Source organism: Notechis scutatus, chromosome Z (genome assembly GCF_049901735.1).
Source record: "Notechis scutatus isolate UNSWTSFEM ecotype Mainland chromosome Z, rNotScu1.2, whole genome shotgun sequence".
NCBI classification, from domain to species: domain Eukaryota; kingdom Metazoa; phylum Chordata; class Lepidosauria; order Squamata; family Elapidae; genus Notechis; species Notechis scutatus.
The window spans coordinates 134,641,325-134,664,434 of NC_142025.1; the positions used below are offsets into that span (position 1 = coordinate 134,641,325).

A 23,110-nucleotide genomic window follows, 5' to 3' on the forward strand; every position below is an offset into this window, starting at 1 on the left:
TTGATGTTCAGTCAACAACTGCTGTAAAAAAGGTCATAAAACTAGGTTGGTCAAGTCAGTGACCCACTTTATCGTCGTCGTGACTTTATGGTTGTAAGTTGATGACTACCTGCATTTTAAGAGGAAGATGGTTGGTTGATACACATTGCACATGCGCACTGGCCCACCACTTGTGCGGCCCGGTTCTGAATAGGCCACGGACCAGGGGTTGAGGACTCCTGATCTATGACTTTGCATGAGCTGTGTTGCCTCGCATGGTCCCTCCTCACCCCAAGGAATGGGGCTGTGGGCATCCAGACCTCCACATTCAGAGCTTCATGATTCAAAGCTAAAACTCCTGATTTACTGGTGGTGAATTGGTCTCAATCATTTCTTTCACCTGGATCTCCCTCTCTATAATCATGAGTCCTAGTCCTGCCATAGGCATGAAAGGTGGCTGGGTAACGTGGGGAAAATAGGAGGAGAAAGTGTGTCAGGTTATTTGTTAAAATAATAAAGTTGGGATATAAATAAATAATGTATGTGGTGAACAGTTCTGGATTTCCTGCCTTGGCTGCAATATCCTCAGTGCAAAGCAAGGGCTACTCTAAACCACCCTTTGGTATGACCGCTTCGCTGGGAGCTTCGTTGGACATCCAGAAAGGGGAGGGGCATGATCTCACAGGTCTTCCCCGGGCTCAGATTTCAGAGATTAATTCCAGGCACAGTCGTGAAACTGATGCTATTGACAAAGATAGCACACTTGTGGTCTGGGACAATGGAAAAGAGGCACGTCCCAGCAATAGTAAGCTTCTACCAAAGACACCAAAGACCAGCACACTCACAAAATATTTCACATTAACAGCCTCATCAGACCCAAATCAACATACTTTGGGGCAGTGTTTCTCAAACTTGACAGCTTTAGGAGATGTGGGCTTTTAACTCTCAGAATTTCCCAGCTTTCCCAGCTGGTCAAGTCCACGCATCTTAAAGTTGCCAAGATTGAGAAACGCTGCCCTTGAGAGTCTGACGTAGCCAGAATACACTTCTTCCAGTTATCCTGCTTCCCACATTTCCGCCTTCTGAGTGATACGGTTGCTGCCTGCCACTCTAAAATACTTGATTCATTTGTTTCAGATAATCATTTTATTGCAAAGGGGGGAAAAAGAAGAATACAGAGTTTGCTACAAACAGTATTATCTAAGGCCAAAAATAATAACCTAGGGTTGAAGTTAGTCCTCTTTCAAAGACATTTCCAAATTGCACCTTGAAGTCAACACCTGTCACCAGTTGGTATGGCTGGAACAGAAGCCAAAGAATTTATTCTTTCTGACCTTGGATACCAGGGCAACTGCTGATCTTCCCAGACCATTCTGCATGCAAAGAAGCAAGAGCTATTTCAGGTGATTCTGCATTTCCCAGAATCAGATAGAGGGTTTCCATACAGCCTGACCCACCAGAGTCTGTTATGAAAAATGCCTCTCGAGGTCAAAGCACCATTTTGAATATTGGCATCTGCACCTCTTTTCATTGGCTGGGATCCAGCCCATATACTGCTCTCTGATTGGCTGGGAGAGATTCACGCTCCAGCTCCCAAAGAAAACGGCGCAAGCGCACCAGCTGGCGATGAAGAGTATCATCTGACACAGGCTCTGACAGACACAAGCGGAAGCCATCACATGGAAGAATGAGGGGAGGATGGTCGGTGAAACTCTCAAATATATCACCTGGGGGGAATAAAGATTATGAAAACAGCGAAGTTGATGGTTATTTATTTATTTAGCATATGGCGATGTTACATTAGCCAGGAGACTATAATGTTAGTGCAGAATAGTAGTTTGGCTGCCTAAGACTGCTAGCCCTCTTTAGTTTTACACATAAGACTAGGAGATAAGAAAGGAAGAGAAAAAACATTAAACCAAACACCAACGTAATAGATTTTGTCATGATCTGCTATACCAAAACCAACTGAAGAACCATGACTGAATTGGTGTTGACGAAATATTTCGAGAGGGCTGATTTCTCACTAGAGGCAATGTCCCCCCCCCCCCGCATTTTTCATGTATCTATCCTAGGTCGATTTTTAATATCCACATCCCAGTTTATGTGTTTTGAGGGTGAAAGAATGAAAGAGAAAGGAGGAATGCAAACTAGAATTGAATGAAAAGAGACATACCAATGCAGAAGAAAAGCTTCGTTTAATGAATTGCTACCTGGCATGCATATCCTGGGTCAGCATGAATCGGAGCCAGTGTAACATGTGTTAGCCCCAATGCCAGTTCCCGTCCTGTTCCTAGCCACTAATGAATGGTCCTGTGCTCATTAGAGAGTGTGCTTGTCACACTTTTTTTGCCCTTCATCTTTGCTGGGCTTCTTTCAACCAGTAGACAAAACATCTACCATCAGAGAATAGCATGGGCCTGGCTTTAGACTTCAGCCTGAGGTTCCCTACCTTGGTTGGTTTGCCTCTTTCCTAACACATGAAAATTTAACTCTTGGTATTTTTAATTGTTTTTATATTTTAATTGTTTTTATATGTATATAAAATCTTTTTTTTAAAATATTAATGAGTAGTGCAGTGGCCTAGAGGTGAAAATGCTTGCCTCCCACTTGGAAGGTTAAGAGTTCAATTCTAGGCAGCGACAGGTGTTTCTTATCAGGATGTAAAGAGAAAAATATCTGTTGCAAACTCTGCTTAGGCATCAGGAAGGGCAATACGGCCAGTAAATGCTCAGCTCCATTCAGTTGCCCCGAATCGAGGGATTATAGGTTCATAAAAATGTTTTTATACTTATATCTTTACCGCATTGTAAGCCATCTGAAGTGCTTTGGACAGTGAGATGGGAGTCATATAAGTTTAATAATATAGATATGGGGCAGAAATACTCCTGGAGTAAAGGGAGGCAGCCCAGGCCTTATTAGTATAACTAGCTATTTTTTACACAGGAGACCAGAAATTACCACATTGCAGGTTTCCTCCTTCAGCCACAAGGGCCGGGAAATGCTTGAAACAGACAAATATTTGAAAGCTGGGCAATAGTCGTCAGCTCAGGCTCCCTCCCTTGTTTTCCAGTTGCAGCAGGAAAGTAATGGGGATGCCACATCTGAACGAAAAGATACATTTCAGTGTATTGTTCTAGATGAATAATGAAAAACAGGCTGCCTTTTTCTCAAGATGAAATACTCCATTCTGCTCTTCTCTGCCTTGGTGGAAGCTTGAAGAAAAGATGATGATGTCAAAAACAGGGAAAGAGGGATGTGGCAGGACTGAAAGGAACCGACAAAATCAAGCACTAATGAAGAAGGCAAAAGCTGGGAAAGGAATGAGTGTGTGATCAGAGGAGGAAAGTGTGCCCCCACCTCATAGCACTCCCAAAACACACCTTTGATTCTATTTAAAATCAGCCATATCTAAGAGAATGGATGACAGATTTTATAGACTTTGAGGCTGTGGGGAAATAGCATGGGCTTAAAGGAAGAAAATATTATTTTTATACTGGCAACCTAATGGTGATTTCAGCTGCTTCACTCATGGGCTGGGGGTAAGAATAAGGAAATGCCATGAGGAAAATTGATCATCGAGGTGTGGTTGTGTCCTGGTTAAGGGCATATGGTGATAAAGGCCAGAGAAACCCCTACAAAGTTTTTAAAAATTGGCAAACAACTTAAAGATGTCACACTTAAAAGCTCACGTACTGTGTGCAATCTCATCTTGTTCCTTCTCAGGTGGGTTCCAGCATTCAGGAGATGCACGGCCTGGTCCCAGTTGGTAATTTCTGAGCACATGCTGGAGCTGGGCTGGTGTTAGTGCTGGATAATCATTTCTTAGGCGGGACCAGGATGCCTGGATATCAATAGAATACAACATATTTTTTAAAAATTGCAGTGACCCTTAAGATGGTCCTCCAAATCTGACTCATGCTCAGTGGAATATTATTTGTATCTAACTCCCCTAATGTAGCTTCATTGTTTTGGGGGAAGAAGGCATAATTACCCCCCTCCCCTCACTAAAAAAACAACATAGCTGGTCAATAGTTTGATGTTATTGATTCATGGATTGGATTTGTTTATGAATAAAAACAGCTAGAGTGGGGGGGGGGAGTACATTTCCTTTATCACTGGATACTAAATGTTGCAGGAGCACTATTTTTAAAACGGATTTTGATCAAAAAGGTTTAACCAAACGAAGTTACTGGTTACATGACATTAAAAACAAAGTGACCAATTTACTTGGTCTCCTAGTGTAAGCCATACCCATGGAGGGATAGTGTTATTAAAGAATGGATTCAGAAAAATAAGTGACACCTATTTTAGGTATTTATTACTTATAAATCAGAACATCCTGCCCCTGCTAGACGCAGGGAGAGAACAAACCCACACACATCTCATTTCTGAAATTATTACTGTGACATTTTGCTGGATTGTCTTCAATATATAGAAATACATATGGAGATTCTCAGGATGGACTTGGGTAGAAAAAAACACAGCTATGTTGGTTAAGTCCTTTGCAGCTGTATTTGCATATAAAGTGGTGGGGGAAACTTTTGTAATATTCCCTGGTGTATTTTCTTTAAAGGCATCAGATGTTACATAAAAGACTACCAGGATCTGATAGTAAGTAGTCCCTTTACAGATAGTTCTCGACTTATAATCACAATTTGGGCTGGAACTTCTGTTGCTAAGCAGGGTGACTGTTAAGTGAATCAGGATCGATTTTATGACCCTTTTTGCTGCAGTTGTTAAGCAAATCATATGGTTATTAAGCTTATCTGGCTTCACACATTGACTTTGCTTGTCAGAAGCAGGCTTGGAAAGACAAATGGTCATCACATGACCCTGGGACACTTCAACTATCATAAATAAATGCCCGTTGCCAATCACCCAACTATTGATCATGTTGGGGGAATGCTGTGATGGTTGTAAGTGTGAGGATCAGTTGTAAATCACTTTTTTCAGAACCTTTGTGACTTTGAATAGTCTCTAAACCAGGGGTCAGCAACGTGCGGCTCCCTGTTGTATGATTCCCACCACCGGCTGGCCCTGCCCCTCCCCCTCTCCTCCCCCACACTGTCCTGAGAAGGGTGATGGCAGCGGATAGAGACTCGTTCTGTATTCCAGGGCGGGAGCGAAGCGCCCTTTTACTTGCCTCTTTTTCCAGCCCTTGTTGGTGCTGTGCGCACCTCAGCCACTGGGGGTGACGTGTGACTTTCTGCCCGAGACACTGGCCGGGCTGGCTGCAGCCAATGCTCCACATCAGGGGTCCCCAACCACCGGTCCGCGGACGTGCACCGGTCCGTGGAACAAGTCCTACCGGGCCGCTGGTTTGCTGGGCGCCGCCATCTTTTTATGAAAAAGTGCTTCTGGTGAGCTTTTCCGGGTAGAAAGCCATTTCTACCCGGAAAAGCTCACCGAGCGCTGCGCGCCATCTTTTTGATGAAAAAGTGCTTCCGGTGAGGTCACCGGAAGCACTTTTCATCAAAAAGATGGCAGCGCCCAGCTAATGCGGTACCGGGCGCGCCATAAAAAAATTGGGGATACCGGACGCGGCATAAGAAAGGTTGGGGATCACTGCTCCACATGGTAATGGGCTCTAGTTGGAAGAGGGGAGGCAGTCTCTCCCATTGTGAAGCACGCTAAGTTTGAGTGTGCTGCGCGAGGCACTGCAAGAGCAGCGAGCAGCATGGAGGCGTCGAGAGCAGCGGCGTCAGTGTCTCGGGGCAGAGAGAAAGTCTTCCCATATTCCTCGCACCACCTCCATAGTTCACGTAAACTTAGTGGGAGGTGCGCACAGCACCAACAAGGGCCGGAAGAAGAGGCAAGCAGAGGGACACTTCGCTCCTGCCCTGGAATATGGAACTATCCCCATCCAGGAGTGAGTGGGAGGGGAGGACACGGGGTAGGGCCAGCCAGTGGTGGGATCATCCGACAAGGATGATACTGGGAAACCACAAAACCTGGGCTGGCATGGCTGGGGGGTGGGGGTGGTCATGTGACTGGGTGGGAATGAGTGACATCAAGTTGGTTTTGTGGCTCCCAGTGTTTCCTTTTCTGTGGGAAACGGGCCCAAATGGCTCTTTGAGTGCTTAAGGTTGCAGACCCCTGCCCTAAATGAATGCCCATAAGTCGGGAACCACATGTAGCAATCTGGCCCCACATCAGAGCTGACCCTGAATGTGGACAAAGGCCTGGAGCTGAGCTGCTGCCCCCAAGCCCATTTGAGGAAAGGAGGGGGATGTGAATCAGCTCCTTCACCTGAAGCAAGTTGTTTTTGGGCACGCACAACAGGTTGGCTGTGTTGCTGAGCTTCTGGAAGAATTCTGTGGCGATGTCCCCAAGGCCAATTCCTTGCAGCCAGTCTAGGACGAGATCCAGGATGGTTTGGATCTGCACTGCCTTGGCCCACTGGAAGAGAGACTGGGAGCCACCTGGAAATGGGTGGGAGGCGGGAGGAAAGGAGGAAGAGTTGGTAAGCTTGGCTGACATCCCTGAACCCAGGCTTTCCTGCCAAGTAGCTGATCCCCAGCATAATCCACCCCCATCACGTCTGGAGGAGGGAACCGCCCCTGGCAGCCAGGCTTGTTTCCTGCTGCGTCCAAGGGCAGCCCTGAACTTTGGGACAGGCAGGAAATAGCTGGCTTCCACCAGAGACCAGAAGAAAAATAGGAGGAAACAGCAGCTGCTGGAGCGGGGAGGGGGGGACGGGGCGGGGGGACGACTGGGTAGCAGGGAGAGGCAGAATGGGATTATTTCTTTTCATTGCTCAGGAGCAAAAAACAGAACTTGGAGAATTCAGACTTCTCACAGAAAGGGATTCTTGTTTCATTTGATCTCAATACAAGCAAAAATCCTCAGCTGGCTAAAATATTCATTCAAAATCCAAAGTCTTCTTTTCCTTCCTTCCTTCTTTCCTTTTTTCTTTCCTTCCTTCCTTCCTTCCTTCCTTCCTCTTTCTCTCTTCCCCTCCCTCCTTCCCTTCCTTTTTCTTTCTTCCTTCTTCCACTCCTCTCCTCTCTTCCATATTAGCAAGTTTTTAAAAAGCACTTCAAAGCAATTCTAAATTCCTGAAGTCATTTGACATGCTATACTTCACAGTTCAGTTGAAGGTCTGGTGGTTGCAGAACATGGTAATACTGACTAATGTCAGTTTGAAGCCTGGCACACACAACCAATCTGGTTAGTTTATAATGCTGTGGGAATGCAACTACAAGGAAAATATCCTTAGTTTTAGGGCAGATCATGGCCCATGTCCTTCACAGAACCTTCAAGTTCCCAATTCTTACATTTTCTAGTTTCTTACTTGATTCTTTTCCTTCCAACACTCAAAAGCCAGAGAAATCCTTTCTATAAATTCCCTGCTGTTCTTCCACATCATTGTCCTAACAAAAAAAACCACCTTCTTGTTTCTGGTCATTCTTTTCTTCCTCTTGCTGCACCATTTTCAACCATCCAAAAATTTCCTGATAATTCAAGTGGCATCATCCTTTGCTACCATATATATATATATATATCTTAAACTGTTTGCAAGCATAAAAGATGCAACCTGTTTTGGTGTTCAAAAATTGCCTTTTTACAAGAAGCCTCAGGATATTTTTGGTTCCTATACTCAATATCAAAAGCTTTTGTATGAATAAGCCAATCTTCTTCCTCTATCTTTCTCTCTCCCATCCAGAAAGTTAAACTATAATTAGCTTGAGTCAGAGTTAAAAAAAAAACACAGGTTTTTTTAGGAGGGAGATGCAGCTAAGTGTACCTGTTTGTCTTCAGATCTGAAATACCATGTAGCCCTATGTTATGGAAGTGAACCTATCTAGTTTTCTTCCACAAAATACTGAAGTCTTTTTCCCCCTAATCACCCATCTCCCATCTCTTTCGAATTTGTATCCCACCCCCCACCCCGCAAATGTCTGCATACTGTTCCTGACCCACCTCTTTCCATGATGGTGTTGAACAGTGAAGCATTGGAGAAGAAGAAGAGGTATCCAAAGGTCTGCGAAACAAGGACAGGGTGCAAGTCACAGTCACGGGTGAGTTCAAGAGTTGCCTGGTAGATGGACAGGGTCTTTCGGATTTCCTCTGGCATGCTGCTCAGCTCAGGCACATGCGACAGGTCGGTGATGGCTGTGAAGGGGTTACTGTCTAGCAAGACAGGAAGGGCCGAGTATAGAGTCTGCCAAATGAGGAAAGAATTAGACACCAAGACTACTGGAAAAAAAGGAAGGGTCGGAAGGTCAGACTTGTTCCTTGGGGAGTGCTTGCTCACCTTAGTGAGGTAGTACACAGATTGCTGGAATGTGGACATGATGATTTCATCTAAGACAGCCATGGCTTCGTCACAGGTCTCCAGGTCACTGGAGAGTAATGCATTGTGTGAAACTCCTGCAGTGGGTTTGAGAACATTATATAATATTTCAGATAGGTAGTAGTTCTACCGAGAGTTGTTCTGCAGTGGAAACTAGGAATGTAAGGAATATTTTCAAATTGCTCTACAAGGTACAGTATTCAATGGCTATCAAGCCATATCAGTTTGGTAGAATGTCCTTAGAATTCTGGGCTACTTATGCAGAAGCTATGATTCCCTTTCTTGAGCTAACCTTGTCTTTTCTAGAGGAAGTGGCAGTACACTCAGCCCCCATTCTCAGCAATTATCATGAGTCAATATAACATGAGTCTTGCAGAAATCAGGAAGTCCTATTTCCTTGACCCCTCTGTTCTGGGATGAATCTTTGAAAAATAGTTGGCCTGTCCCTGTCCTTCAATACTCCCTTGACTACTAGAAAAAAATAAGATTCTTGGCTCACCTTCCAAATCCAGATCTTTCTCAATGTCTAGGACTCTTTTTTGCACTAAGTTGAGTAGCTCCATCGAATTAGCCATCCAAAGCATGAGGGGGCGCAAGTCAGCTGCCACTTCCTCAATGCTGAGGTTTCCTACTTCTCCTTTATCTTGCTGGCTGCAAGGAACACCAGAGTGACAGAGATTAGCATCAAGGGATGGGGAGAGATTGAATAAGTTCTCACCTGCTAACAAGAGGCAGCTGACTTTTGGCTGGGATATTAAAACAACAACTGGGCTGGATATTTTGCATTCAAGCCATTCTACACATTTTCAGAGTTCATGCTAAGTTCAGCCTTTCTTGATGATTGTGAACTTTGCTTCCAGAGGACAGAAGTGTGTGGTTTCCACTTGTGCATTTGCAATTTGCCTTTCAGTCTTCATATTGCTACCACACAATACTTTTCATTGCATTCTTTGAGAAGTTCTGAATATTTTGTATAGCTTATCTGGACAACACATATTCAGCACAGCCAACCTGCAATTGTTCTTTTGAAATTGTTTGTCACTAGAATGACCTTAGGTATGCTGTAATTTTATAGCTTTGTTCAGTAATACTGTGTATCAAAAAGTTCCATTCTTTTCTAATTCCTGTAATTTCCCTCCTCCAGTGCTGGAACAGATAGATATGCGGTTTTGTTTTCTTTGGGGGGGGAATCACACATAACTACTGATTTCTACAAAGCCTGCTGTCTCTTGGTATTTGTTATGTATGACCTGAAAATGCTGTTGATTTGAAAATGGACTACGGTTTAAAGTGAAGATTGTATGAAAGTTGCCTAAATTAAATGGGAAGAACTAATCTTTACAGGTAAGAGAGGAGCTGAGCAGCAAAGGAATGGGAGGAACTAAATCAGGGGTATCTTAACTCTAGCAACTTTAAGACATGTAAACCCAACTTCCAGAATTCCTCAGCTAGCAGTTGAGTCCATAGGTCTTAAAATTATTCAGGTGGACACCCCTAAATTATCCACAAATGGGAAAAATCATTCCATATAAAGATGTCCTCTTGATCTAAAAAACAATGAGTTGTTTATCTCAACATTCTGCATTTACTATCAACCCAAGGTGTGTGTGTGTGTGTGTGTGTGTGTGTGTGTGTGTGTGTGTGTGTATTTAAACAAAGTATTTACTATTGTCCTTCTTAAAAGTCAATTCTCATAATCTCCAGTCAATATGCAAAAATGTCAATGCTGGTTGGAACTGGTAAGAGTAACCTCCACCTATTTAGATGTCTAAAGAAGGCAAAGGATAAACTGCATCACAGCATCCCAGAAGGCTGAACAAGCAAACTGAACTTGGCCACTTCAACAGAGCTAGAAAAATCTCTAGATCCATGTTCCTCAATCTTAGTAACTTTAAGATGTGTGGAGTTCAATCCCAAAATTCCTCAGCCAGTCATACAGTTCAAGTCCACACATCTTAAAATTACCAAGGTTGAGTAACATTGACTCTAGAAGATTAACCATCCACTAAATCAACTTATGTCATCCTGTATCTTTCACAAGGCTAGGAATTCTGGGAGATATTATCTCAATAAATCTGGAGGGAATGCTAACATTGGTGAACTGAAAGTGGTTATTATGCGTTTGGGTCATAGAAATATCTTCAGGCACAAACTTGTGGAGATGTTTAAGGTCATTATTTTGAAATGAGAACATTTTTCAAGAGCTTGGAGCTGTGCCTAAGCCATTTGGGCCACCTCAGACTAAGAGTAAGATATTCCTAATATTCCACAAATAGACCTTGACTGGACTAGCAGATGGACCTTACTCTCTGGGAATGGTAGAGCAGCATTTTTCACTGCTCTCAAGGGGTACGAACAAATTTAAGCTGCCAGGAATGCAAAGCTCCGCTTCCCGATAAAAGGAAATGACTAGAGACTTCTCTATTGCATCTCTCAAATCACTCAACATCTGTAACTCAAAACAAGCTGCAGTACGGACTAAGCCTAATTTGCCTTGGAAAACAGTCTTTTAGAGATAATTAATTTACTTACTTTTCTGGTTGTCTATCTCTGATTTCTTTGATCTTGCCCTAGGAAGAAGAGTAAGAGAATGAAATTATTTAGGGAGGGTTACATTCTTGGTCGCAGACCCTTCCCATACCTGATAGCCAGAAAGATTTCTACAGTTAGTTACTGGAGGATCAATGGGGAAATAGTATTTATTACACTTACTTCATTTAAAGATATCTGATATGGAGGTAAGTTATGAAGGTTTCTCCCTATAGGTTCTACACCTATGTAATTCTGCTCAGCTATTGATGTAAATATTTTATTTTACATTCATATGATCTTGTTTCTCTTCTGAGTATTTTTAGAAATTTTAGAAAGCAAGAAAGGAAGAAGAACATAAATAATGCTTTACTTTTTATGTAGAGCCAAGAAAAGTAGCATCTTGCAATTATTCCTTAAAAACCAGTTATCTTACAGTACTCCTTTCTTGTATTTCTTTTTCTTTTTTTTTTTTAAAGGAAACTAGTCATGCCGTCTTCCATTCCATGACAGAATGTCATAGCCATATAACAATAGATATAACATGACACAGATTATGCGGATTTGAATTAATGACATTCAGAATGGAAAAAAGAAAGCGGGGTTGTACTTCTGAGACAGGGAGAATATTGCAGCTCAGAGCTGAAATGAGAAGTCCTTGGTGCTCTCTGAGCTTGGCTGTTTTCTTGCAGATGTTTTGTTACCAAATTAGGTAACGTTATTAGTGCTAGCAGAGAATGGGATTTGTTCTGAAAGATAGTCCTCAAGTTATGACCATAATGATGGTTTTTGTACCTTTTTTGCCACAGTTTTTAAGTGAATCACCAGCCATTAGGCAAACCCGCAGTCATTAAGCAAATATTGCCATTGTTAAGCAGACCAATGGGTAGGCGTGAGTACAGAAACTGTAAATGACAATTTTTGGCAAAACCATTGTAAAATGTGGTCATATGCTTGTGGGACACTGCAAATGGTCGTAAATACACCTATGTTTTTGGGTGCCCAAAGATCGTGTGATGGCAGAGGTGACCAAACTCTTATAACTTTGAATCCAGGTTGTAATTCCTATTTTTCTGGTTGGTCATAACTTCCAACAATCACTAAGTAACTGGTTATAAGTGGAAAACCAGCTGTAATTAAATAAATCTAAAGGAAAGATTTCTGAAATAAAGGATTATTCTTTTTAATCAAGGACATCACAGGACCCAAGCAAAGAAATAGAAAATCCTTTACCCAAACAGCTTCCTTCACCAATTGAGCGATCCTGGCTATCAATCTGGGTAGATGGCCTGGCTCCAGCTCCCGAGCAGCGTGCTCTAGGCAGAGCCCAAAGAGGAAGGCAGGTCCCAGCCTACAAGTGGATGTTTCCTGCAGCCGCACAATTTCAGCCAAAAGGGCCTCCTGCTCTTGGGGGCGGTAGCGGAGCTGAGGTTCTCGGCTCTTGAGATAGGCCCGGAATGCCTCCTGCCGCTCCTGCAGGGACCGACCACATGCCTGGCAAGCCAAGGCCCCCACCAGCCCTGGAGACACCCAGGTTTTGGGTAGCCAAGCTGGAGGAGCAGTGGCAGCTCTTGGATCTTTGTACATGAAGAGGAAGTACTGCCCCATGCCCAGCAAGTCTCCAGGAGCCAACTCCACCTGGCGATGGAGCGGGGCACCATTGTGGGTGATAGACGCTCCCCGGAAAGGCCGCACCATGGCTGAACTCCGGGGCTGGCTGGGATCTGCAGGGGGCACTGAGGATACCACACAGCAGTGCCGCGGCAAGATGTCAGGGGCATTCAGGAAGGTGTCCACAAAACTCGATTGGTCTGGAGCTGGGCGACGCTCGGGGCGTCCAAAGATGTGACGGCGACGTGTCATCACGTGGATCACAAACTCCTGCAGAATGGGAGAAATGGAGCAGAGTAATGTGAGAAACTGAGAAGAGTGCAGTTTAGGTGAGAAAAGGCCACCCAATTTAGATGTGAAAAGGAAAATTTTTCCATTTAATTAATTCCCTGCAGGCCCAAGTGGAAATGTTCAGTTTTCAAGATTACATTTGCCTCCCTACTAGCATGAAATATCCCTTTTTGAAATCTGTGTGGTTTTTATTTGAGTTTGCCAGCTTGTGGCCAAAAGAAGACTCAAGATTTGTTGCCTGTGATAATGAGTGTGCAAATGCCCAGAGATTGGGGCACTTAAGTTGAGCACTAGCAACTATACACTACTGGTTCAGTTTGCATAGTCTCTAGGCTAAGCAGTTCTGCGCTAAGTAGTGGTTTGTGGTTCAGCATGTTATCTTATGTGTTTTCTTTTAATACCAAGATTTTTATACTGCTGAGGGAGGAAATCCCATAGGTTTTCTTTCTATGGGAAGATACAAAGTTTTTTTAAAAGTCATTTGACAATTGACTGTTTTAATCTGCTTGATAAGAAGACGGGGGGCGGGGCGGGGGGCAAGGGGATGTGGAAGACTTCCCTATTATTCAGCTATGGTTTGTTCTCCATTCTACTTAAACAATCCTGCTCCCTGAATCTAGGCTACACAATATCTATACATGGCAGCTTGAAATGATTACATTCTGAACTTTCCAGTTTCAAGGGAACGGATAACTAGACTAGATGGAAGCTTGGCCAAATCGCTGCACTCGAGTGTTTGTGAGTGTATCTGTGCGTATGAATTTTCTTTCTCTGTGGCATTGGACCAGGTGCTTCTCAGTCCCTTTAATGCTACTATGTGTAAATGTGCGTGTTAAGAATGACTTCAGTGCAGTGAATAGGCAGAAATTAGTAGTCCTTCTTTTCCCTAGCTGGCATTCTCTGGATGAATTTGATTTAAAATCTCATAATCCCAATCAGTGTGTCTGAAAAGGATAAGAGCTGAAGTTCAGCATTTCAAGAGGACTCTATTTGATGAAATTGTCCTAGCCTTTCCTCTCTTGGGAATGCTATGAAAAGCTGAACAAAGTGAATTTACCTGCTTTTCCCAAAGTTGCTTTTTTAAGAGGCAACTGGACTTTCTGGTTTTTCTTTGAAGATGTTTTGTTTCTCATCCAAAAAGTTTCTTCAGCTCTGGCTGGATGGTGGGGCTGAATTCTTCAGTCAAGGCTGAAGAAGCTTCTTAGATGAGAAGCTAAACTCCTTCAAAAAAAAAAACACCCAGAAAGTCCAGTTGTCTCTTGAAAAAGCGCTTTGGGACAACCATGACCTGGATGACAGAGAATCTCCATAGACATTTACCTGCTTTTCATTGTAGCCCAGTAACTGCAGGAAATAGGGGTGTTCAGTTGGGGGCTGTATGAGGCATTGAGTAAGCTGCTCAAGGCTGGCCATATCCATGGCCTCCTCTTCAGAAGCTGAAGGAGCTGGGTTGCCCTCCGCCTCTTCGGCTGCTTTGAACCGTGATTCCTCCGCTGGACCCCCTTCCACCGGTTCACCAACTGCCATGCTAAGCACTCCTTTGCGGTCCTTGCGGCGCTTAGTGCTGAGATTCATCTCACTGATGCTGCGCCGGAGCGAGAGGTTGTCTGCTCTCTCTTTGGGGCCCACGTGGCCCCCCGAGGCAGCCCGGGAGCGTCGGGATTGTTGCCGGCGTGACTGAGAGTTAATACCTATGATAAACAGAGAGAGAAAGAACTAAAACCAGGAGAAGAGGTGCAGGAGTTTCATAGATTACCTATGACAATAAAAATTAGTCATAGAAAATTCAGAAAAGCTGCTTTTGTACAGATTTAATTAGTTTGTATTTTGTACTTTCTACTTAGTACTTTGTATTTTTTGGAGTACCTAGAAATATGTTGGTATGGCTAAAACCAAGCAAGAAAAAGAATAAAAGGAACATGTCATGTGATAGGCGCCTGTTCCCTTTGCACCAGTATGCAGGTAGTCCTTGACTTAACAGCCATTTCTTTAATGACTGTCAAAGTTACAGCTGCACTGAAAAAAGTAACTTATGACTGGTTCTTGCACTTAAAACTGTTGCAGTATCCCTATGGTCACATCATAATATAGACACTTTGCAACTGGCATGTATTTATGATGGTCGCAATGTTCTGGGGTCACATGATCACCATTTGCGACCTTCCCAGCCAGCTCCCGAAAAACAAAGTCAATTGGGAAGCTGGATTTGCTTCATAACCACACGATTCACTTAATTGCATTGGCACAAAAGGTTGTAAAACAGATATTCTGATTCCAGTTGTAGTCATAAGTTGCATGCTGAATAGGAAAACCTGTTTTCCATTCAAAGAGTTTCCATGCTGCTATCCTCCCACTATTTGTTTTTGTAGACCAGTGTTTCTTAAACTTGGCAACTTTAAGATGTATGGACTTTAAGTTTAACTCCCAGAATTCCCCAGCCAGCAAACTAATTGAGGAATTCTGGGAGTTGAAGTCCACCCATCTTAAAATTGAAAAACACAGGTGTAGATAAATGAAGCAATGGAAGGGAGATTTGCTCCATTTGCCAGTGAGGAATGAGGGGAAAGAGAGAATGCATTAGCCTTGGACTCTATTTTGGAAAGAGGGCTATAATTTAGGTTTATCTGCTGTGGCTATAAAAGTAATCTTCAATTTATAACAGTTCATTTAGTTACAATGGCATTGAAAAAAATGACATGACCTGTGTTCACATTTATGACTATTGCAGCATCTGGATGGTCACTTGATGAAAAATCTAGCCGCTTGGCATCTGGCATGTATTTATTTATTTGTTTAGAAGGTTATTTGCCACTGATCTCATATCCAACAAGTCTGGGTGACTTACAGCATTTATGATAGTTGCATTGTTCTGGGGTCATGTGACCACCATTTACGACCTTCCCAGCCAACTTCCAATAGGCAAATCAATAGGGGAAGTCAGATTTACTTAACAACCGCATGATTCATTTAACAACAGTAGTGATTTGCTTAACAACTGTGGCAAAATGTTGTAAAATAGGGCACATCTCGCCTAACAACTGCCTTGCTTAATAACAGAAATTTTGGGTTCAGTTGTGGTTATAAGTTGAAGACTATCTGTTCGTGGAATTCAAAGCAGTTGCTAATTAGCTGCTAATAAGGGTGGATTTCCAAGCAAATACCAAATATTTTGTGAAAACCTTCTAAACTCAAGTCTGTCACACTACTCCCGTGCCCACAAATTAGTCATGCGCTAGGCAGAGAAAGGCTTTTTCTTCAATTACCTGTAAAAATGTAGGATTAATTTTAATTTATCTCTCTGACTTTATATATTCCATTTCGGTTTTATATTTTGGTTGCTGCCAGGGTGGAAGGTGGGATATAAATCAAGCATATAAATAAATTGCACATAAGGCCCAGAAATGTGAATTCGTTCAAAAAACAAAAACAAACGTCTGAAAAATGGGTACAGCTCATGAATCTGTGGAGTAGAAAAACCTGACCAGCATTGAAGAAGAACACTCACCGCCTCCATCTTCATCCTCTCCCTCGACCATCCTTTCTACATCACATCGGCGGCGAATCTCAAAGCGTCGAGTGAAACCAGTTTTGGGCTTCCACACATCTTGCAACACCAGTGGCCGTTCACCATCGCCAACTGCCCGGAGATACTGGGCCTGCCAGGAGCTATCCATGCCATGAACCCGGCCCACAACATCACACAACACATAAGCCTCTTCAGCATTAGGTTGTGTCACCCCATAGCGCTCCAGGGCTTCCCGCACCAGCTGGCGGGCAGTGGAGCGTGCGGTTGCCAGCACACTCTTATAGTTGGCACCCATGGAGATGTCACCTCCGTAAATTTTCAGGACTCCTGGCACTTCTCCCTGAGACGGGGGCTTGACTCGTTCTTCAGGCAGGGGGTCAATGAGATCCGCTAGTTTCTTCTCACTGGCCCAGCGGCCTCCAGCCCCACCAGTGGGCCCTCCCACCCCACTTCGCTGGAAGAAAGTTGAAAGCCTCTTGTGCCGCGCAGCCTTATTCTTGGCTGGGCGCATCTCCACAGGTTCACTGCCACGACTGGCAGTGTCTGAGGACGTAGACCTGAGGGGAGAACAGATAGGTTTGGAATGGGTAGATCCCAACCAATTCAGCTGGATTGAGATTCAAAGGGGAAAGATCAATCAATAAATTTTGAAGTTATTAGTGACTTTTTATTTTGGTCTATGAAGAGAAGTGGAAGCTCATGGGGATTTATTTTGTTTTATTTATCAATTTATATGCCACCCTCTCTCTATGAAACAACTCTGGGATGAGCACTTTTACAAAGCTAAAAGGAAAAAAGTATATTGACACTTATCCAAATAGGCTAATACAGAGAACTGAGCTAAAGCATGTCTCCCACTCAATACATAATTTTCACCAGGTGTTACATTTTTAAACCTTTGGATTCCAGAATCAGGACAGAAAGTGTTGTTATTGCACCAAATTGTTTCAGGTTGTCATCATTTAGAGCAGCATTTCTCAACCTGGACAACTGTTAATACGTGGAAACTTCAACTCCAAGAATGACAAACACTGATCTCTGGGAAATTTCTCCATAAAGCCAAATCTGAGTGATGGCAGTTCTGATGGCTGATAAGCAGGAAAGAGATGTCATCAACAAACAGCTGGAACAGCCCTATTGATATAGCTGTTAATCAATAATTTAGTTAAACTATTTCCTCCATCTTGGAAAAAATGTGAGAAATTTAGGCTAATTACAAACAAGATGCCCAAAACAGGCAAGCCTGGATAGGAGGAAGGACGGGATATAATTGAAAGGAGATGTAGAGATGAGAAGGTTCCTCACAATAAGTTTTTTTATTTGCCTTGTACTACTTTGCCAAATCATGGGGAAATATAATTTCTACCCATTTTTTCAGTTGTCATCCTAAATCCCTAAATAAGAGTCTTGCTTTGATCCTTGAGATTTGCTTTGTCTGTTCAATGTTGTATGATTTTCTGGATAAACTGTTTTGAACATGCATTTGTTGTAAGTACTTGATGATTCTGTTCAAAATCAGTGACTTAGTATCCATAATGCTTCTCTTATTCTTCTGAACTGAAGGAAGGAAGAAATGCAAATGAGAGTGAGGTGAAGACCAATAAGATATAGAATATTACCTGACATACTGAAAGCATGGAACTCATAGTAATTATTGCCAGATGATGCTAGGGAACATAATTATGCAAAGAAATGTGATAAAATGGACTTACTGTGATGTATGTATGTATGTTATTGGACAAGATTTTTTTTTCTTGTTTTATAAATCCCAAGAACTGGGTTCTCAGAGCTAATCCTGGGCAGTAATAGAGGTAGTCCTCAATTTATAACCATTTGTTTAGCGACCACTCAAAATTATGGCACTAAAAAAGTGACTTATGACTGTTGCAGAATCCCTGTGATCACACAATCAAACTTTAGGTGCTTGGCAACTGCCATGTATTTATGACAATTGCAGTATTCTGGGTCACATGATCATCACCATTTACAACCTTCCCAGATGGCTTTACAAGTGAAGCCAATGGATAAAAGCAAATTCATTTAGTGACTGTGTGAGTTGCTTAATGACAGTAGCAAAAAAGGTTATAAAATCAGGCAATGGAAGATCTGGTCCCAATTGTGGTCATATGGTGAGGACCATCTATACAGTTTTTGCCTGAACTGGTGCAATGTCTTAAGAAGACAAGCACTGAAACTCATACACACTGCTGTGAATTTGAGGTCAGTTCAGATTACCTGACAGGGTCTCTTCTAGTGTAGTAGTTCTTGAATTTGACTGCAGCTTTTTTGACAGGCACACCTCAGTTGGAGCCAGTCTTTGCTCTAATATCTTTTGCCAACATAATGGTGTATTGCCCTGGCTCCTAGAACTATCCCACATATTTGCATCTGATGGATGAGTAGGATTTTGAGGTCCTGACTGACTGATGGAGGAAATCTTGTCCTCCTTGTAAGAAACAGCCCCATGTTTCAATGTTACTTGAGTTTACTAATAATCAAGCCTGGTATTGTCATAGGAACACATCTATTCAGAGGAGAGGGTGTTGCTATGAATTTTAGATATCAAGGCAGCTTAAAGGAAAGCTCAGCAATAGTTCTCTTTGAATACATACTTGACGGACCCCACGCTTGGCCACCTACGTCCCAACTTTGCAAAATGCTTCTTTGGTGAGTTGATCCACAGCCCCACGGGAAAGTGAAGTTTCCCAAAGCGGGGGCTCCCGTCTTTTCGCTCATCCGAAAACATGATCACAAACACTTGGAATTACTGAAAGACACAAGGAGGGAAAGAGGAAGTGGGGGAGGAGAGAAACAGACAGAAAAATACAATCTGTAAGACCGATTCTTGGTGACTGTGGCCTCCCCTGATGTTCTTTGACCTAAACAGAGTGGCTTGTGCAGCATTTGGATGGAGCTTCCTCAGCTCTTCTCACCCCTTGCAGTTATAGTTTTTTTTATTTCCTTTATATTTAAACCTTGGCTTTCTGAAAGTGATATAGAGCAGAGCTGTTGGATATTAAGATCATTGGTCATAGAGCACAATATTAACAGTTTTAATTTCTTTCTTAAAACAATATAGGGTTTGTTGTGCTTTAATATAGAAAAGCTATGAAAGACAGGGATGTGCATATTATGTGTGTATCACAATGACTGAAAAAATGAAAGAGATACTTTACAAATCAGATTTACAAAATCTTGAATTTCACAGAATTAAAACTAATCTGGCTATGTGACAATCCCCAACTTCTTCTCAGATGGATTCCAATTTGAGTAGCAAGGTTGGTGAGTCGATTAGGGTATTAAGGTACCTGGTCTAGGCTGCAAAATTCCAGATATTTGACAGCAAAGAGTTCCAAAAATTATTTGACTTTTTGCTGCCAATTAATGATTCCCTACATTTTTGCAGCCAATTCTGATAGCCCTATGGTTAAGTCTCTCTGCTTCTGTCTTTCTCTTACTTTGCCACCTCCAGTCTTGCTTGACTGGCTCTAGGAGAGAGTAGCCATATCTCTTACTCTACAAAGAGCACTTCTTTGACTGTTGGATGGCATTCTTTTATTTTAATCTAATTCTAGGTCTGTTTTAGGTAAAGAAGCAAAAGAAAAGAGTGAGACTGTGGACAGAGGTGTGCTAGCATTGCTCATCAATACTTAGCACCTGGAAAGCATTGGCCTTAACATTGGATATATGAGCAAACTGGCCAAATGGTCCCTACACTTTTGCTAACTTGTAGATTTGAAACTTTGAACTACGTCACCTGGCCTGTTTTAATCAATTTTAAACATTTTATTTAGAAAAGCAGGATGCAGATATATTGTAGTGACATGTATGTGCATATGTACCTATTTGGACACAGTTCGCACAGCCCTGAAATGGAGCTGGAAAGACTTTGCTCTCCATTCCTTGTTTCAGTTTGATTTGTCCTTACCCTTCTGATTCATATATTTGCCCTTCTCTAGCTTGGGGCATTTCAGATATGTTGGATGATGCCCATAATTACCAGGCAGCTTGTTGTTGGCCATTCGGCCTGCCCGTATACCCTTGGGCATTTATAGCCCAATAAATCTTGTCAAGCAGCTTGTCAACAGCTATTCTAGATCCTTTCCTTGACTAAATCTTCCAGCCTCCAATTAGCTAATTTTTCATGAGCTGCAAAATTCAGATCTAGATCAAAGAGGCAGTGAGAACAAATCCAGAACTTCCATGGTGGATATGAGTCATAGGTCTTGAATCGAACAGTTACGTCAACAGGAAAAGATGAGATAACCAGCTTTGGGATCAGAATAGCTGGGCCTCACCTCACACAAACTGATTAGTTCTTGGGAGACTGGAAACAATGGGAAGACCCTATGAGATAAAGCCATCTGGGCCCCACCCTATGCTTCAATCAGAATCATAAAATGAAGCTCTAAAACACGATTCTTCCCTATTTAATCAGCTGGTGTATCAGCCTTTTCCTTTCCATAAAGCCTTAATACTTTAAGCACAGAACTCAGACGTTTTGCTCTGCATGCACCAAACTTTCTCAAAATCCAAGACCAAAAATCAAGAGATATTTCAATCATACATTCTTTCCTGTTTTCCCATCCCCTGGATTAAAAAAAGAAAATAATACAGGGTGCAGTATATGAATTGTTTAACAGGATAACACAGGATAACACAGTTGGAAGGTATCTTAGAGGTATTCTAGTCCAATCTACCACTCAGAATAGGTTTGCTATTCCCAATTGGCTATTTTTCCTCCCAGTCAATTTTCACTTTACGAACTTGCCCCAAATATTGACTTGATGTAGAACATATTTTTGACAGAAGGTAAAGAATGGTGCAGGGAGACTTGATTATCTAATGTGGGATCAAAATAATTGTTTAGTGCAAGGAGAAAGCCAACCTCCCAACTTCTGAATTTGGTAATAAAACAGTGGTGGGAAAGAGACAGAACTAGAGGTGAAGAAATACTAGTGCCAGAACTTATTATGTTGTTATGTATCAGGATTCATCCTTATCCACACCAGTCTCCCCCATTTTTCCACCTGTTTACTGTCCAAACCTGGTTTTGAAACTACGCTATATAGTCTATTAAATTTTGCCCCCAGACAAACAAGTGCATACCCAGTCAAAGACTAACGTGATTACCGGCTACAGAGGATGTCCCAGATGCTGTGTCCTCTGCACATCACTCACTTTCGGGCATCCCATGGGCCAAGCTCCTTCTTCTCCTCCCTTCGGTCTCTGCTATGGTGTTCCTGTATATGCTGTGACTTAAATCCAGAATGACTGCGTACGGATTTCCCGTGCCTCTGGTCATTCACACACAGGAGGTGGGGCAGGAAAAAGAGATGGGGGTGGGTGGGCAGGAAACTGGCTTGGAGCAAGGCCTCTCCCAAGAACTGGGGAGGGCAAGAGAGCAGGGAAGGGGACAGACAGACCAGCACTTGAACTAGCAGGGACTGGGTCAGGAAGCCTCTTGCAATACATCTGAGGTGGGGAGGAGATAAATTCTGGCAATTAGAATAGGGATGAGTTGATGCATTCTGCTGCAGTCATCAAATAGTGAGGCCTATTGATTTGACAATTTGGACAGAAGGGAGTTATGAGAAAAAATTGCCTTCATTGTTTTCCTAAAACTGTTTGTTCCAGATGTAAGTTTCAGGGTTTTGGCATATCATTACATATACCAACATTTTTCCTTGGCTATTCTAATTGCAATGAGTTAGACCAGATGATCATTCCTAATTACCACATTGTGAGAAGCTTATATGTCAACCTGTTGAAGCAAGTTAAACTAGCATTTTCTTTTGAGGTTAAGCAGTCTAATATCTAAAGGAGCAATAGCCCATATAATTCCCACTGGTGGCATCTATAGGGTCCCAAGATTCAATAAAAATAAATTGAAATGTTGGAAATCATGCAATGTTGTCAAGTCCCACAAGATATAGGATGAGAAAGTCAAAATCTTATTAAAGTTTGCAACCTCCCAAGTGTGTATGTACAGTACACCAAAGCACACACATGCACATCTCTCATTTTGGCACGGTCACAAGCCCCACCTGCAGGATCATTGTGGATCACAGGCTGGGAACCATTGGGCTACGTCACTTTGCCTACTTAGTTGATGTTTCAGTTTGTTTTAAAAAGGATGCTTAAGGGGCATGGCTAAAGTAAGAGCAGAGTCACAACTGGCTGACTGGCCCTGGCGTAAGAGTGTAGAGGAAGTAATTAGGCACACCACTGGGTGATTTTAAAAAGCTGAAGTGCAGTTGAGATTGAGGCAGTGTTGAATCCCTTAAGAGCATCATATGGAATGTGGGGAAAAGACTGATTCTTGTTCTCCTCTGCAGAGTATAAACAGTTATTTTCATCAGTTCCATACATGCTGAGAAAAGGGAACCACATTCTTTTCCCAATCTCTATTCCCATTAACTTAATGGAAGCAACTGATTAACTTTGAAAACATCAGAGAAGAACAGGACATCTGCTGGCCTGTTTTAAAACAGTCATGTTATCCTAATAGAGATAGTCCTCAACTTATGACACAATAGAGCCTAAAATTTCTGTTGCTAAATGAAACATTTGTTAAGTGAATTTTGCCCCTTTTTACCACCTTCCTTGCTATAGCTGTTAAGTGAATCGAATCACTTGCAGTTATTAAATTAGTAACATTAAGTGTTAAGTAACATTAAGTAACATTAAGTGAATCTGGTTCCCCCATTGACTTTACTTGTAAGAATGTTACAAAAGGTGATCACGTGACCCCGGGACATTGCAACTGTCATAAATACGAATCAGTTGCCAAGCTTCCAAATTTTGATCACATGACCACAGAGATGCTGCAATGGACGTTAGAAAAACAATAATAAGTCACTTTAGTGCCGCTG

The 23,110-nt window shown here is 42.4% G+C and overlaps 1 protein-coding gene across 4 annotated transcripts; it reads right to left on the bottom strand.

Annotated features, from left to right (window-relative positions):
* Positions 1–1,106: 1,106 nt before the first annotated feature.
* Positions 1,107–21,511, bottom strand: RASIP1 (Ras interacting protein 1). Of its 4 annotated transcripts, none has more exons than XM_026682430.2 (12): positions 21,369–21,511; positions 18,848–19,002; positions 16,215–16,792; positions 14,030–14,400; positions 12,041–12,688; positions 10,811–10,848; positions 8,778–8,929; positions 8,240–8,355; positions 7,906–8,146; positions 6,232–6,404; positions 3,676–3,823; positions 1,107–1,706 (listed from the first exon to the last, which is right to left on the bottom strand). In XM_026682430.2, exons 2-12 carry the CDS (start codon positions 18,979–18,981, stop codon positions 1,507–1,509), a joined length of 2,799 nt encoding a protein of 932 aa, XP_026538215.1. In that variant the 5' UTR covers positions 18,982–19,002; positions 21,369–21,511; the 3' UTR covers positions 1,107–1,506. The 4 variants fall into 4 exon arrangements, with proteins under 4 accessions (XP_026538215.1, XP_087804080.1, XP_026538216.1 ...); XM_087947954.1 differs by having other exon boundaries at positions 21,361–21,511; XM_026682431.2 differs by having other exon boundaries at positions 21,417–21,507.
* Between the last annotated feature and the right edge of the window lie 1,599 nt (positions 21,512–23,110).